The following is an 18,281-nucleotide window of genomic DNA, read 5'->3' on the forward strand; positions in this document are numbered from 1 at the left end:
GTTCCTAATTTAGTTGCGTGACACTAGAGGGAAGGCAGTTAGTCATTACCCCCCCTTCCACCGCCAACTCTTGAGCTAGGTTAAGGTAGGTAGGTTAAGGCGTTCGGTTCGTAATCTGAGGGTTGCGGGTTCGAATCCCCGTCGCACCAAACATGCTTGCCCTTTCAGCCGTGTGGGCGTTATAATGTGGCGGTCAATCCCACTATTCGTTGGTAAAAGAGCAGCCCAAGAGTTGGCGGTGGGTGGTGATGACTAGCTACCTTCTCTCTAGTCTTACACTGCTAAATTAGGGACGGCTAGCACAGATAGCCCTCGAGTAGCTTTGTGCGAAATTCCAAAAACAAACAAACAAACAAACAATGACTTCATGTCAAACCTTTTCTTCATCTCATTGAGCGCAGGATATGTTGTACGTTACTGTGTTATTTCTTTCACTGCTTACGTGTATCTGACTTATAAAACGAAGCGTCTATTTCTCTTCTCTTTTTAGGGTAGGATTTAGGTACTCAGTTATTTAGAGTTTCTAAATATATCTTTAAATGAACTATCTAAGAAATGCAGAAGATATCCATATACTTACGATAAACATTGAGCGTCCATCCACGTTCTAAAGCACCATTTTGTATCGATGGATTTTCTACTCGACAGGAAAGGTATTTTCCAGTGTCTTCTTTCGATGGTTTGAAGGACAGTCTACTGACAGACATGCTGGAGCTGTCAGTTGTCCTAACTGTTGTCGTCTTTATTCGTTTACTACCCAACCACCAAGTAATGGTGACGTTAGGCCTGGCCCCAGCTGTTCTACATTGTAAATGTGCTACTTTATTGGCTGATAAGGGGTGATCAGCTCCGTCTATCTCCACTATTATTGGTCGTACTGTAGTGAAAGAGAGGAAATTGCTGTGACCGTTACAAACATGTGTTGTCTATAGTGAAAGTGAGAAGTGGATCATTAAACTCATCTCACAAAGAGACATTTCATTAAATATACTCCACTAATCTATAGTGAAATGGATCGTTAAACTCATCTCACAAAGAGACATTTCATTAAATATACTCCACTAAATTTATCTACAGATTTTTACTAACTAATTTCTCGTATACATATGACACTTTTTTATATTTCTAGAACTTTCTGGTAAAGTTAACCGTCTAACATTATCAGACAAATTTGTTTAATTCAGTAATTTCTTATCGGTCCTATATAACACACTAACAAATTTCTCAATATCTACTTTAGCCTAACTCTCATTTTATACGACCTAAATAGTTCCTTAAACTTTCAAGAAGGTTTTATTTGCTAAGCCACGGTTATCACACAACGTGAAACTACTATCTATCAACATTAATATAATGGTTTAAGTTAGAAACATAGTCTAAGACACTGCCCTTCAGTATGTTGTGAATTCTCTCGAACAGTCCGATTACACAAAGAAAACCATGATATACCGAACTTCCATAAATCATAGTTCTTCGTAACGAAGAACATTTATATTCATAAATATCGATACTAGAAAATTAAACATTTAATTAAATGTGTGAAACAAAGTACAAAAAATTCATTAAGAAAACAAAACTTTTCTTTCACTCAGTAAATTTTTTCTGGACTATGCATTGACCGAATCTTTTTGTGGTTTCTTTCTCTGTGATTTGTAAAAGTGACATGACGACATCACCACTTGCACTTGTCGCTTTGGGAGTTGTCATTATATAGGTGGTCGAAAGAATCCTTTGGTGGTTCCACTTTTATGACGGTTATGGAAGTAACCTTATCACGAAAGTTAGGCCATTTACCCCAATATAATAAGGATAAATGACCTCTGGTTTGGAAACTACATTTTTTGGGGTTGATGCTCTATTGCATTTTAGATGAATGTTTTCGTTATGTCGTGCTCCTATATTTGTTGTTTATTAGAAATCATGTGTCTGGAGGTGTAACTAATACGTAGGTGCACAGACAAACTGCTTCAATCTATTCTAACACCATAACTTTGCTATTATATTAGTAATACTGTCCTTAAAACACGCGCGCGAACCACTCTCTAAATGCGCATGCGTGTGTATTTAATTTTAACGAATGTTACCAAAAGGCAGATATAAATATACTTCACTAGACATTTTGTACAATCATATATTAATAGCTCATTAATGTCTTCGGAAAGGTCTAACTGTAGGTTGCAGAATAACGTTGTAAGCTTATTTATTAATAGCATTAAGTACGATAAAAGTTTGTCCCAACTAACCTAAAGCAAAAAAAAAAAACCTACAGTGTTACAAAGTTAGAGTGTGAAGCTATCTCTTTATCGAATATAGGCTACTTGATGAAGTCCTAATTAGCAAGATGATTAAGACACTTGACTCGTAATCTGAGGGTCCTGGGTTCAAATCCCCGTCACACCAAACATGCTCGTCCTCTCAGCAGTAAGGGACGTTATACTGTGACGGTCAATCCCACTATTCGTTGGTAGAAGAGTAGCCTAAGAGTTGACGGTGGGTGGTGATGACTAACTGCCTTCCCTCTAGTCTTACACTGCTAAATTAGGGACGGATAGCGCAGATAGCACTCGAATAGCTCTGCGCGAAATTAAAAAACAAACAAACAAACAATAAGAAGAAATGGACTAATAGATTTGCTTGCTATTAGAATGGTTTTGTATTATTCTAGAAATCCTATAACTGTACTAATTTGACTGTAAATGTTTTGCAGATTTCTGTTAGTTGGCTAATGTTTCATAGTCCTTACGCTTCATGTCAATCATTACAGAAGCCAGTGCCGGTACAGATATGTTATTGTTGGAAGCCAAACAGGAGAATTCTGTAAATAAATCTTGACGTTTAAGTTCAGAAACTTCTAGGAGGTTGTAGCTGATATTATGGGGTGTAACTCCATAGGTATTATCAAGTAGCATTGGTCCTTGCCACCAAGTAAGTTTTGGTACAGGAAATCCTAAAGCAGATAAGAAAAACGAAAAAGGTATAGTATAAAATATCGATTGTATCAACGAAACGATCTAGAAGATTCAATTCTGTCTTTTGATTGTGTTTTTTCACGTGAGAAAAAACATGCATTAGCTTACATCATTTAAATATTGAGACCAAGTAAATTATAACATACTAATGAACACAAGCATAATTACTATAAATGTAAAGCCTAATCTATAATTCAACTCACCACTCATCATTTCTTTTACCTGGTTTCGTGAAATTACAACACTTATTGCTCTAGATGAATGATATTTATATTCAGCACCTTAAACAGCTTGTCTTGGAAGAATAAATAAACGATATCAGTGCTGCATACTTTTTAAAATTCATTATAAATATAGTTTCGTTGTGATGAGAAAAACAACTCAAAATACCACATATATAACATACGATCCACCACCAACACTCCTCAAAATAAAAAGGTTAGTCCTGTTTTTTGATTTAGCCTTTTCCAGGGTTATGACGTGGGATGGAATTCCTCGAAACCGGTTTAACTGGGTGACAATTGGTGAACTGAACAGTAGATTAAGTTAACGTTTAATTTCTTTATCTCAAACAGTTTGTCAGCCGAATAAATTATTCTAATCAACATTACTTATTTTGAAACCCTATACAAATAAACAAGTACCGACCATATAATAGGAAATTAATAGCAATTTCATAAATAGATAAACCCTATTTATACATACCTGTATTATTTTATTTACATTTGACTTCACGAGATATATTTATATATATCTAACCACTTATCCCAAGCGACTGAAATTATATTTATGCTCCAGAAACATTTGGTCAAAGGTTAATTTTAAAGCTTTCAATCATGTTTCCACTAATATCACAAATTCAAATCATTTTTATCTTAAAATAGGAATGTCTTCCAAATCTAAAATTAATAGACGTTCATTATCAACAATCTTAATAATAACAATTTATAATTCTAGGTTTAAGGTAATTAATTCTAGATACTTCTAAACTATGTTGTATAAGATTTAATTATATATATATATACATATATCCCACCTTCACTTTCACACATTAGTTCCAGTTTATCTCCTTCATCGAAGGGTCCAATTATATTTTTCAGTATTTCTCCATTTGTATTCATTATCAATGGATCCTTCGGTGGAACTGTTAAACCATCAAATCACAAAGCACCATAACAAAGATCAAACACGTAAAAGTTGTTGCAAAGTGTACTGACAAACATATCCTTCACTTACACTGTTTTTAACAAAAGTTCTAATGTTCTAAGATTAAGTACAATAATGACATTAAATAAAACGTTGTTTTTTAAAAAAAATTCGTCTTCTGTATATTTTACGACATAAAACGTAAAATATTTTCGTTTATGCTCAAATAAAGTTTAATAAAATATAGATATTGTTTCTTATTGTTGATATTGTAAGCTCAAAGACTAAAACACCGTTTTTTTATTTGACATATGATGAACGTAATGAAAGAAATTGTTTTCTTTTCAAATAAACGTTAACATAACTTCAAAACGAATCTGTTTTGTTTTTAAAGATGAAAATTCTTTAACATTTCTAGCCAATGAACTTGATTTGTTTTGACCAATCAGCTAAACGGGGCTATAACTGATCTTCTGATGGAATCCAAAACTTATAGTAATATCCAATAACCGAGAATATAGAAACTGTAGTAGATGTAGAGTTTGTTTTGTTTGTATTTCTTGCATCTAAACTTAAACAGTTTGTCTTCGTTTGTGTTGATTTTCGCGCACAGCTAAACAAGGACTATCTGCACTAGTGTTCCCTTATTTTGTAGTGTAAGACCAGATGGAAGGCAGTTAGTCATCACCACCCACCATCAATTCTTGGGCTACTCTTTTCCAGCAAATAATGGGATTAGCCATCACATTATAATGCCTCCACATTAAATGAAAGGAAGAGCATGTTTGGTGAGACGGAGAATCGAACTCGCGGCCCTCAAATTGCAAGTCGAGCGCCCTAAACAGCCTGGCCATGCTGTGCTCCAAGTAGCGTTTAAATCTGTGAATAAATTACACATCTTAGAAAACTGTTTTTAAACCATTAGTTTGAATAAAGAAACCTTTCAGCGATTGTTTATTTTAATACGTTTGAACAAAGTTAGTTATTATACTGTTAAATTAAGGACTATTAGCACAGATAGTCCTTGTGTAGCTTTGTTCGAAATTCAAAAATAAACAATCCAACCAATATATTTACGTTACAATGAATTAAAGCATCGTTTAAATAAAAATATAAATTATTGTTTCTAATCGTCAAATTAAATTTCATTTATGAAATATAGCGTTAACCATCCTGATCACTAAATCCTGGTATACAATCTAACTTGGCCGGAACGTTCTTACTTTTAGTTTTATTTACATTCGAGATATTTTAAGTCGTATATCTGTAAATGCTTTTACCGTATAGAAAGACTGACAGGTTTGATTTAAGACTTGTTCTAAAGTCTCCAAAAGTAAAGAAAAGTGTCTCTCAATCGCAAAATTCAAATAAGAAGAGAGAAAACGAGGAAACTAAAAGGTTCGTCAAAGTCGCACCTACGGTTTTTTTAATATTTAGACGTGTTGGTTAAGGACGAAATAATGCTATCAGTGTTATACCTTTAAAAGTGGCGACTTTCTCTGTGGATTATTAGCAAAACTTCTGGACTAAATCCTAGGAATATCAACATACGTATATCTAATATTTTTGAACAAATTTTAAGCTCTTGCGTACTCTCTCACAATGTCCGGCCCGGCATCGCCAAGTGGGTTAAGGCGTTCGACTCGTAATCTGAGGGTCGCGGGTTCAAATCCCCGTCGCACTAAACATGCTAGCCCTTTCAGCCGTGAGGGCGTTATAATGTGAAGGTCAATTCCACTATTCGTTGGTAAAAGAGTAGCCCAAAAGTTGGCGGTGGGTGAATGATGACTAGTTGCCTTCCCTCTTGTTTTACACTGCTAAATTAGAGACGGCTAACGCAGATAGCCCTCGAGTAGCTTCAAATTCAAAACAAGCAAACAAACAAAAAAACAAGCTAAACTAAATCACTCAACTTCCAAACACGTCCTATCTTTTACAGTTTGAGCAAAATACGTTGCTGCTCAGAAAAAAATCAAAGTTCTGACGTCAATATTTAAAAACGTTCCGCAGAAATTTATTATATTGCGGATATAATACTTGGAAAAAGATCTCACATTAGTTTGACCGTGAGCAGAGAGAGCGAAGTAGATTTATGCTTGTTTTGAATTTTGCGCAAAGCTACACGAGGGACTATCTGCACTAGCCGTCCCTAATTTAGCAGTGTAAGACTAGAGGGAAGGCAGCTAGTCATCACCACCCACCGCCAACTCTTGGGCTACTCTTTTACCAACGAATAATGGGATTGACCATCACATTATAACGCCCCCACGCCTGAAAGAGAGAGTATGTTTGGTGCGACCGGGATTCGAACCCGCGGCTCTCGGATTACAAGTCGAACGCCTTAACCCGCTTGGCCATGCCGGGCCTGCGAGGCGAAGTAATTTCATGAGAGAGTAAAAAAAGGTGTCCTCGGTCTCTACTCCTTTTACGATTAGTCGAGAGACTCCCAGAAGATCCAGACAATTGGACACGTGATGATTTGGAGCAGTCATTGCTACCCACACGTTACTCTCAATCTCAAATCAGAACCGAGTATAAGTTTTATAATACATCCGCAATTTGTTCAGTAGCAGATCGCGGGTTCGATTCGTTGACTCTTCCAATTGAAGTACAGTATGTTAGAATCTATGTAGTGCCTAGGCTATAACACGTGATTATTTAACTTACTACTGGGGCCCGACATGGCTAGGTGGTTAGAGTCGCTCAACTCGTAATCTGAGAGTCACAAGTTCGAATCCTCACCACAACAAATATGCTCGCCCTTTCTGCCTTGGCGGCGTTATTATATCACGATCAATCCCATTATTAGTTGCTAAAAGATTAGCCCAAGTTTTAGGGGTGGATGGTAATGACTAGCTGCCTTCTCTCTAGCCTAATGTTGTTAAATTAGGGACGGCTAGCGAAGATATCCCTCGTGTAACTTTGAACGAAATTCAAAGCAATCAGACAAACATATTACTGTCTATTTAACGTCTCTGAAAATGGGGTCAAGGTTAATGAAGATCGAAAATTGACAAGAATTAACTTGGATCTAATTCCTATATTTCGACTTGAAATAATCTCTATTAATAAACTGTTATGATTATACCAGTTCCATAAAGCGATGCACATGTTTCTTCGTTAAGGATTTTGTCACATGTTGTCTGAATACATCCGCCGCCATTTTGGATTTGGATGTACTTACGAACGTGCATCTTTAAACCCAATAACCATCTCAACATTCAAATTAATCACAATATTTAACGTTGTAATTAATTTCAATTTGACAATATTAATTATTTATATGCGAGTAATTATTATGATTTGCTGTTTTTTATTCTATCTCCACAATACCAGCAGGCCTATTTTTAGTTTGTTGTTAAGTTCAAAGATATAGAATGAGCTAACTTTATTCTGCCAATCATGGGTATCAAACTCAGATTTTTAGCTTCACGAGGCTTGTCACTGAACCACGAGGTTTTTAAAAACAAGAACATGAGGTTTTAAAACTTTTAAATTAGTCAAAAACATAGTCAGTGATGTCGATAAAACCCACTTGTAGAGAAGAATATATATATATGTATAAACGACTCGTTTGGGTTGAGATTTTTTTTTCGACCTTCTTCGGTTATCGTCAGGTTCACAAAGGTTGTTCGCTTATCTACGTAAACAATTTTCTCAACCCAAACGAGCCGTTTTTACATATATATAAGTCAAAAACATGTTTTAAGCTCTTGAGTAACACATTATTAAAATAAAACAAAACCATATTATAATATATTTTGGTAACTTACTTGTTTTTGCCCTATACATTTTCTGTAAAAAAACTTAATCAAATATTACCTATTAAGTTAATAACTAGGAAATTAATCTGTAAAAAATATTTGGTGTAAAAAATAAGAATATGTAAAAGGCATTATTCAACTGCATCATGGAGAATAAGTTAGGGCGAAGCTATATTTTGTTTAGAGTTTCCATGGTGTTTTATTCCATTCATAACCGTGTGAGAATAAATAGTACAATTAAATGTTGTTGTAGGTCAAAAGTAAACGTACGGGAAGAGATTATATAACCTAACTTCATTTGATGTTTTAAAGGTTGAGCAAAATACCAAGGACATCTGAGCAAAATGTATTGGGATTCTCAACTGCTTAGTGATCTAACAACATTTAAAACAAATGTTTCACCTTTTTTTTTTTTCAGTCGTGTTTCAAAGTTTATGTTCTATTGAATTACATTTCATCCTCTTTGGACCGTAAGGTGTGAATTTTCGATAATTCCTAACTATAGTTCCTCTGAAAATAGATAGACTAAACTTTCCTATTAAAAGAAAGACAACTTTGCCTCTTTTTTTTATATTTTTGGATCATTTTTTAACAGTTTATTGAAGTCATGGGAATTTAAGTGAAAAAACATGAGGCAATTCTCTGCTTTTCTTTGGCATGTATTTATCACGACGATAAAAAATCTTATACCAGTAAGAAAACGTGTCCATCTTATCAAATCAAACTCGGAGTAGGAACATTTATTGTGAACAGTTCGTTTACGTCATCGTCCCAGTTGTAAGTTATTCTTCAATCTGTTTACCCCTGTATATCTTCCTGTTTTCAAATACTTCCTTAACTAGGTTTGTTGTAACTTGCAAGCGCCATATTTTTTAAAAGTTGCTGATAAGAAATTATGATATAGAATATTATGTAAAAATGTTATTTTACTGAATAGAAAAAAAAATTCGTATCAAGTTTTCTTAGTTATACGTTTCATTGTGTGTGTGTTCTTTCTCTTCATACAAACTCTGTTGGGTAACGCAAGAGCATCTATCCTGAAATTATATGTATTTCTTTTTTGTTCTGAATCTATTCTAAAAGCCCCGCGCTAGTACAGCGGTAAGTCCACGGATTTACAACGTTACAATCAGGGGTTCGATTCCCCTCGGTGGGCTCAGCAGGTAGTCCGATGTGGCTTTGAAAACACAAAACTATTTTAAAATGTTACTTCGTACTTTTTAACTTGAGCCTCATCTTACGTATATGTGCTTGCATTTTCCGATAAAAGATTCCTGTGATTCGGATATAATCTTTTCTAATTTAAACATCTGATCAGAATGAAGGAAGACAACTAACTTCACCTGCTGCCAATAGGGGTGTCACCATCTTTCATCCGAATAACCAAATTGATCGTCAGTTTTAAAATTTACCTCAACTAAAAGTGCAGAGTAGATTAGCATCACCACGTCCCGAACCTTGACTCTTAGATCGGCGGGCTTACAAGTTAATCATGTCTCTAACCCTTACTAATAGATCCGCAAGCTTACGCGTTAATCATGTCTCGAACCCTGACTCTTAGGTCAACAGGCGTAGACGTTAATCACGCCTCTAACCCTAATTCTTAAATCCGCAAGCTTACATCATAATCATGTCTTAAAACCTGATTCTTAAATCAGCAGGATTTCACGTTAATCACGTCTCGAACCCTGATTCTTAGATCAGCAGATTTAAACGTTAATCATGTCTCGAACCTTCACTATTAGATCCGCAGCTTTACACGTTAAACATATTTCGAACCTTCACTATTAGATCCGCAGCTTTACACGTTAAACATATTTCGAACCTTCACTATTAGATCCGCAGCTTTACACGTTAATCATGTCTCAAACCTTCACTATTAGATCCGCAGTTTTACACGTTAATCATGTCTCGAACCTTCACTATTAGATCCGAAAGCTTGCACGTTAATCGTGTCTTACAAAAATCAAATTCTAGACCACGTCCGGCAAATCGAACCTTTACTTAGAATAACGTAATCATGCGCTGGTATTCTTTGAACTTTACACTAAATCAAGCCTATAGCAGTGTAGGATTATGCGTAAGAAGAGATAGATGTAGAAATATTCTGTTTAATGTTCAATGACTTTTTTTTCCTATTCAGTTTCTTTGAAGAAGTGTATTATAAATAATCTTTAGTTTTAAAAGTGGTTCATTTTATGTTTTGTTTTTAAAAATAATTCTTACAATGTAATGTATTCCAGTGCGTCATCGCGTTAGTCGTTCTTTCGTTTCACACAAACTCAGAATAAACTTTTAACAGTTTATGATACAGTCTATTAACACGTAGAAAAAAGGACATATTACCTTATCATTTTCCTAGCTCTAATGTTAACTTGAATTCCCATCAAGAGTTAAACATTCATTACTGTTTCTCTGTTGTTCCTCGTTAAATTTCGATTTTCGTCGAACGAATCTCTTACAAGAAATAATATCCCTCAAAACACATAACCATTGGGTTATTCAAATTCCAGATTCACTTTACTTATAGTAACCTTTCTAATCTGTGTTCGGTTTCTGGTTTGTTCGAATTTCTCGCAAAGTTCCATGAAGGCTATTTGTACCAGCCATCTTTAATTTAATAGTGAAAGACTAGAGAGAAGGCAGCTAGTCATCACCAACCACTGTCAACTTTGGGCTACTCTTTTACCACTGAATTGTGGGCTTAACCGTCACATCATAATGCCGCCACGGCTGAAAGGGGGAGCACGTTTGGTGGAACGGGTATTCGAACCTGCGACCTTCATTTTGCGAGTCGAGCGCCATAACAATGTGGCCATGTAAGACCTCTTCATATTGTTCAAACCAAGCACGTGCTACACGCAGGGTCTACCATATTGTTGAATACCTATGTCACATAAAGAAGATAAACCTAACAATTACAATTGAGATTTACTGTTTATGTTACACATTGTAATTTATTACGTGCTACAACGTCCTCTGTGCCTGATTGGATAAAACTTCGAGATCCGATAACTTTTTGTAAACGAATACAGCTTAATGGCATAACGCTGTTTGTTCCAGTAATTTCTATTACTCTTGCTAAAATGTCATACTCTAAAACACTTAACGTAGTCTTGAACAATAATTGGTTGATTAGCTGGAGTTTGATTTTTATCGCCAAACTCCAGCTATTCAAACACTCACCGAATTGCAACAGAATATATTCATGTCCGTGTGTTATTAATGGACTTCATAAGTGATGATGTGTTATATTTTATTTATATTTTTAACGGAGAGTTAAGTGAGAAAAAATTCCGAATACGTTAAAAAAGCTTCTGTAAGTTTATCTGTGTTTATTTTGTTAGAACGATTCCAGCAAGTTGATATGAAACTAAGCTTTATAACACCTAACTAGTTCTGTACTAATGCGCTAACAATATTTAATGACAGACAAGTTACAAAATAACAAAGATTTTCGCAGTTACTTTTAGACGAAAAAAAAAAAGCCATTAATATTAAATTTAGTTTGTAGATAAATGAGATGACACTCCAGAATGTTTTATTAGAAAATATTTTCGCTCACTTATAACAGAAAGCGAAACTTCTGAGTGACGTGTTCTGGCTTTTTTGAAATCTACTCGACAGGTATAAATTCCTTTGTCTTTTAAGGTAACTGACTCAAGTTGCAGAACAGCTGGTTTAGAGACAGTAGAAAAATACGTTCTGGTGGCGTAGTTGTCACTGGAGGAATGTCTCCCTTCTCCTAACAAACCGCCTCTCCTGGCGTCCAGGCTATAAAATGGTGTTGAAAAACCATCTCTGTACCAAAGCACCAAAGTGACGTCATCATCCACTCCTGGTGGTGTAATGTTACAAGGTAGGTTAACGTTTCTACCCAGCACTCCTTGCAGAGACACCAATGGCTCTGTAAGAAAATACAAACAATTGAATTACTTGTAACACACGTTGTAATTTCTCAAATCACCGTAACAGTTAGGATATCGTCGTTAGGCATGTAAAGTCCCCTAAGTTATAATAAAATGGATTAATAACAGCGTTTTATATGTCTTAAGCTGTCCAATAATGGTTAAAATATAAAATGATAAGTTATAGGTAATAATACTTTGTAATGTAACACATCCCATTTATATGACACGTTTTTAAGACATATATGTATATCCAAAGATGAGGCACAGTATTGAAAATAATCATGGAAACAACAGTGAGTAAAAGGAGTATATAAGGAAAGTATTATGATACATGTGCGAAAGAATTGAACCAGAGTGCAGAAACGTGTTGATAGTTTACATCGAGATAGGCTGTCAGCCGCGAAGAAAACGGCGTCACACCAGAAGTGTTCCAGAACAGAAATGTCACCTGACAAATGTGTAAAAGTCAAAATGTGGGCTGGTAAGGGCTACTTCATTTGACAGACTGAATCAAAATGTGTTATATAAGTGGATGTTGTATGGAAAAACTGAAGAGAATACGACTTGCAGATGGCATTATTGATAACAGAAAAGAAAGCTCGGCTAACTCTCCAAAAGTAATGCTAAGTAACATAGTCTGGTCTTCACGTGCTAAACAAATACTGTACATAAACACCTACGTGGATAGATATGATAGATATAAACATGCTATGTGAATGATTGACCTACGTGGATAGATATGATAGATAACGAAATTAAGCATGTTATGTGAATGATTGACCCACGTGGATAGATATGACAGATATAAACATGCTATGTGAATGATTGACTTACGTGGATAGATATGATAGATAACGAAATTAAGCATGTTATGTGAATGATTGACCCACGTGGATAGATATGACAGATATAAACATGCTATGTGAATAATTGAGCTACGTGGATAGATATGATAGATATAAGCATGTTATGTGAATGATTGACCCACGTGGATAGATATGATAGATATAAACATCCTATGTGAATGATTGTTCACTTTTAATAACGAAAGATCTTAATGTTGGGGAAAATACAATATTTTCAGATCATACCAAAACTGATCATAAAAACGAAAGGCACGCTATGATAATTGTAGAAAGGTTTACGTTAACTCTGCACTCAAGGAGTTGTTTAGGGTTAGAAAGAAACTTGCAGTGTGTCTCCATTCTAAGTTCAGCATGTTTTCATCTTTTGTTGTTGAATTAATATATCTTTAACTTTGACCTCTCTTCTGTAAGCCATCTTAATGTTGACAATTAAAGCATCTTTGAAAAGAGCTTCGTAAATTTACCTTGAACAAAGAAGTGATTAGTATGTGGAAGTTATGAGGCTTGTTTGTTTGTTTGTTTTGGAATTTCGCACAAAGCTACTCGAGGGCTATCTGTGCTAGCCGTCCCTAATTTAGTAGTGAAAGACTAGAGGGAAGGCAGCTAGTCATCACCACCCACCGTCAAATTTTGGGCTACTCTTTTACCAACGAATAGTGGGATTGACCGTAACCTTATGACGCCCCCACGGCTGAAAGGGGCGAGCATGTTTGGCGCGAACGGAATGCGAACCCGCGATCCTCAGATTACGAGTCGCACGCCTTAACACGCTTGGCCATGCCGGGCCACTGTCGAGGCAATGAAAAAAACATGTTTAATACTTGTAATAAAACTCACGTCAACTAAAATTTGTTCTCTAAGTATTGATTTGCGAGATTCAAAACATAGGCTTGAAATGTTATGTTTTCACAACATTCACTTGAAATCCCAAATGGGAAAGTTAATAAGAATTTGACCAAAAAAGAAAACATCGTCGGTTACGTGATTTTGTCAAAAATGGTAGACTTACTGGTTTTCAAACCTTCTGTCGCATCCTAACCGATGTGACGAGCCTGTTATACTGAGCGAAAGGCCTTGTCGATTCTATATACCACGAATGAAGTGTGGCTCACTTATTGTTATACATTATTCTTTAATTTTGCTCATATGATATTAGCACTTAAACTGTACCTTCCAAAAACACTTACACATTATATACAGAGGTTCACGAGTAGCGTTTCACATGAGCTTCTGTCAGTCCTTGTCAAGCTTAGCTGACAATTTTTGAATTTAAGGAAAGGATTTGGTTTGTTTTAAATTTCGCGCAAAGCTACATGAGGGCTATCTGCACTAGCCGTCACTGATTTAGCAGTGTAAGACTTGAGGGAAAGCAACTAGTCATTACCACCTACAGTCTAATCTTGGGCTGCTCTTTCACCAACGAATAGTAGGATTGACCGTCACATCATAACGTCGCCACAGCTGAAAGGGCGAGTATTTTTGGTGTGACGGAGATTCGAACCCCCGAATTTCGCATTACGAGTCGAACGCCTTAACCAGCTGGCCATGCCGGGCCAACATTTATATGAAAAACTTACGAATATTTGAGCTCCGAAACTTGCAAGACAACGTCTAATCGGCTCAAATGAGTTACAATGGATTCATATTTGTTAATAGAGAGTAAAGTATATTGTTCATGTTTCATCAGTACATCAATATGAAACAAATCAATAAAGTTCATGAAGAGTTAGAATAAAATTTTAATTTTTAATTACTCTTTCAAAAGAACTAAAATGGACCCGAATAATTAAATAAGGTAGTACAATACACACACAAAAAGACATATATATTTATATGTTGAATTTTAGACTATAATAGAGTTTAATTTCTATTTTAGTGATTCATTTATACAGGTTTGGAGATTTTAATCCACGCTTCAAATACAAAGTAAATTATAAGCAAAACTTCGCACTGTTGAAAGCAAGATACTTTAGGAAAGAATAAGATGCTTAACCTGTTTGTATCTGACAGTGTTCTTTGTTTCTGACAGTGTTATGTTTCTATCTGACAGTGTTATGTTTATATCTGACAGTGTTATGTTTGTTTCTGACAGTGTTCTTTGTTTCTGGCAGTGTTCTTTGTTTCTGACAGTGTTATGTTTGTTTCTGACAGTGTTATGTTTGTTTCTGATAGTGTTATGTTTGTTTCTGACAGTGTTATGTTTGTATCTGACAGTGTTATGTTTGTTTCTGACAGTGTTCTTTGTTTCTGACAGTGTTATGTTTGTATCTGACAGTGTTATGTTTGTATCTGACAGTGTTATGTTTGTATCTGACAGTGTTATGTTTGTAACTGACAGTGTTCTTTGTTTCTGACAGTGTTCTTTGTTTCTGGCAGTGTTCTTTGTTTCTGACAGTGTTATGTTTGTTTCTGACAGTGTTATGTTTGTTTCTGACAGTGTTATGTTTGTTTCTGACTGTGTTATGTTTGTTTCTAACAGTGTTATGTTTGTTTCTGACAGTGTTATGTTTGTATCCGACAGTGTTATGTTTGTTTCTGACTGTGTTATGTTTGTTTCTAACAGTGTTATGTTTGTTTCTGACTGTGTTATGTTTGTTTCTAACAGTGTTCTTTGTTTCTGACAGTGTTATGTTTGTTTCTGACAGTGTTATGTTTGTATCTGACAGTGTTATGTTTGTATCTGACAGTGTTCTTTGTTTCTGACTGTGTTATGTTTGTTTTTAACAGTGTTATGTTTGTTTCTGACAGTGTTATGTTTGTTTCTGACAGTGTTATGTTTGTATCCGAGAGTGTTATGTTTGTTTCTGACTGTGTTATGTTTGTTTCTAACAGTGTTATGTTTGTTTCTGACTGTGTTATGTTTGTTTCTAACAGTGTTCTTTGTTTCTGACAGTGTTATGTTTGTTTCTGACAGTGTTATGTTTCTATCCGACAGTGTTATGTTTGTTTCTGACTGTGTTATGTTTGTTTCTAACAGTGTTATGTTTGTTTCTGACTGTGTTATGTTTGTTTCTAACAGTGTTCTTTGTTTCTGACAGTGTTATGTTTGTTTCTGACAGTGTTATGTTTGTTTCTGACAGAATTATGTTTGTATCCGACAGTGTTATGTTTGTTTCTGACTGTGTTATGTTTGTTTCTAACAGTGTTCTTTGTTTTTAACAGTGTTATGTTTGTATCTGACAGTGTTATGTTTGTTTCTGACAGTGTTATGTTTGTTTCTAACAGTGATATGATTGTTACTGACAGTGTTATGTTTGTATCCGACAGTGTTATGTTTGTTTCTGACTGTGTTATGTTTGTTTCTAACAGTGTTATGTTTGTTTCTGACTGAGTTATGTTTGTTTCTAACAGTGTTCTTTGTTTCTGACAGTGTTATGTTTGTTTCTGACAGTGTTATGTTTGTTTCTGACAGAATTATGTTTGTATCCGACAGTGTTATGTTTGTTTCTGACAGTGTTATGTTTGTATCCGACAGTGTTATGTTTGTTTCTGACTGTGTTATGTTTCTTTCTAACAGTATTCTTTGTTTCTGACTATGTTATGTTTGTTTTTAACAGTGTTATGTTTGTTTCTGACAGTGTTATGTTTGTTTCTGACAGTGTTATGTTTGTTTCTGACAGAATTATGTTTGTATCCGACAGTGTTATGTTTGTTTCTGACTGTGTTATGTTTGTTTCTAACAGTGTTCTTTGTTTTTAACAGTGTTATGTTTGTATCTGACAGTGTTATGTTTGTTTCTGACAGTGTTATGTTTGTTTCTAACAGTGTTATGTTTGTTTCTGACAGTGTTATGTTTGTATCCGACAGTGTTATGTTTGTTTCTGACTGTGTTATGTTTGTTTCTAACAGTGTTATGTTTGTTTCTGACAGTGTTATGTTTGTATCCGACAGTGTTATGTTTGTTTCTGACTGTGTTATGTTTGTTTCTAACAGTGTTATGTTTGTTTCTGACTGTGTTATGTTTGTTTCTAACAGTGTTCTTTGTTTCTGACAGTGTTATGTTTGTTTCTGACAGTGTTATGTTTGTATCTGACAGTGTTATGTTTGTATCTGACAGTGTTCTTTGTTTCTGACTGTGTTATGTTTGTTTTTAACAGTGTTATGTTTGTTTCTGACAGTGTTATGTTTGTTTCTGACAGTGTTATGTTTGTATCCGAGAGTGTTATGTTTGTTTCTGACTGTGTTATGTTTGTTTCTAACAGTGTTATGTTTGTTTCTGACTGTGTTATGTTTGTTTCTAACAGTGTTCTTTGTTTCTGACAGTGTTATGTTTGTTTCTGACAGTGTTATGTTTCTATCCGACAGTGTTATGTTTGTTTCTGACTGTGTTATGTTTGTTTCTAACAGTGTTATGTTTGTTTCTGACTGTGTTATGTTTGTTTCTAACAGTGTTCTTTGTTTCTGACAGTGTTATGTTTGTTTCTGACAGTGTTATGTTTGTTTCTGACAGAATTATGTTTGTATCCGACAGTGTTATGTTTGTATCTGACTGTGTTATGTTTGTTTCTAACAGTGTTCTTTGTTTTTTAACAGTGTTATGTTTGTATCTGACAGTGTTATGTTTGTTTCTGACAGTGTTATGTTTGTTTCTAACAGTGATATGATTGTTTCTGACAGTGTTATGTTTGTATCCGACAGTGTTATGTTTGTTTCTGACTGTGTTATGTTTGTTTCTAACAGTGTTATGTTTGTTTCTGACTGAGTTATGTTTGTTTCTAACAGTGTTCTTTGTTTCTGACAGTGTTATGTTTGTTTCTGACAGTGTTATGTTTGTTTCTGACAGAATTATGTTTGTATCCGACAGTGTTATGTTTGTTTCTGACAGTGTTATGTTTGTATCCGACAGTGTTATGTTTGTTTCTGACTGTGTTATGTTTCTTTCTAACAGTGTTCTTTGTTTCTGACTATGTTATGTTTGTTTTTAACAGTGTTATGTTTGTTTCTGACAGTGTTATGTTTGTTTCTGACAGTGTTATGTTTGTTTCTGACAGAATTATGTTTGTATCCGACAGTGTTATGTTTGTTTCTGACTGTGTTATGTTTGTTTCTAACAGTGTTCTTTGTTTTTAACAGTGTTATGTTTGTATATGACAGTGTTATGTTTGTTTCTGACAGTGTTATGTTTGTTTCTAACAGTGTTATGTTTGTTTCTGACAGTGTTATGTTTGTATCCGACAGTGTTATGTTTGTTTCTGACTGTGTTATGTTTGTTTCTAACAGTGTTATGTTTGTTTCTGACTGTGTTATGTTTGTTTCTAACAGTGTTCTTTGTTTCTGACAGTGTTGTGTTTGTTTCTGACAGTGTTATGTTTGTTTTTGACAGTGTTATGTTTGTATCTGACAGTGTTATGTTTGTATCTGACAGTGTTCTTTGTTTCTGACTGTGTTATGTTTGTTTTTAACAGTGTTATGTTTGTTTCTGACAGTGTTATGTTTGTATCCGACAGTGTTATGTTTGTTTCTGACTGTGTTATGTTTGTTTCTAACAGTGTTATGTTTGTTTCTGACTGTGTTATGTTTGTTTCTAACAGTGTTCTTTGTTTCTGACAGTGTTATGTTTGTTTCTGACAGTGTTATGTTTGTTTCTGACAGAATTATGTTTGTTTCTGACTGTGTTATGTTTGT

General features: G+C 34.9%; 1 protein-coding gene across 4 annotated transcripts in view; it reads right to left on the minus strand.

Annotated features, from left to right (window-relative positions):
• The window catches only part of LOC143233335 (neural cell adhesion molecule 2-like), a 71,537-nt gene that overhangs the window by 20,249 nt on the left and 33,007 nt on the right, over positions 1–18,281 (minus strand). For 3 of the 4 annotated variants that reach the window (XM_076469483.1, XM_076469481.1, XM_076469480.1), the window contains exons 2-5: positions 11,445–11,786; positions 4,006–4,113; positions 2,744–2,947; positions 581–877 (exon numbers count right to left, since the gene is read on the minus strand). In XM_076469483.1, coding sequence (XP_076325598.1) covers positions 581–877; positions 2,744–2,947; positions 4,006–4,113; positions 11,445–11,786 — 951 coding nt within the window. The remainder of the gene's footprint in view (positions 1–580; positions 878–2,743; positions 2,948–4,005; positions 4,114–11,444; positions 11,787–18,281) is intronic. The other variant, XM_076469482.1, reaches the window with a different exon arrangement.

Source organism: Tachypleus tridentatus, chromosome 12, assembly GCF_004210375.1.
Source record: "Tachypleus tridentatus isolate NWPU-2018 chromosome 12, ASM421037v1, whole genome shotgun sequence".
Lineage (NCBI taxonomy): Eukaryota > Metazoa > Arthropoda > Merostomata > Xiphosura > Limulidae > Tachypleus > Tachypleus tridentatus.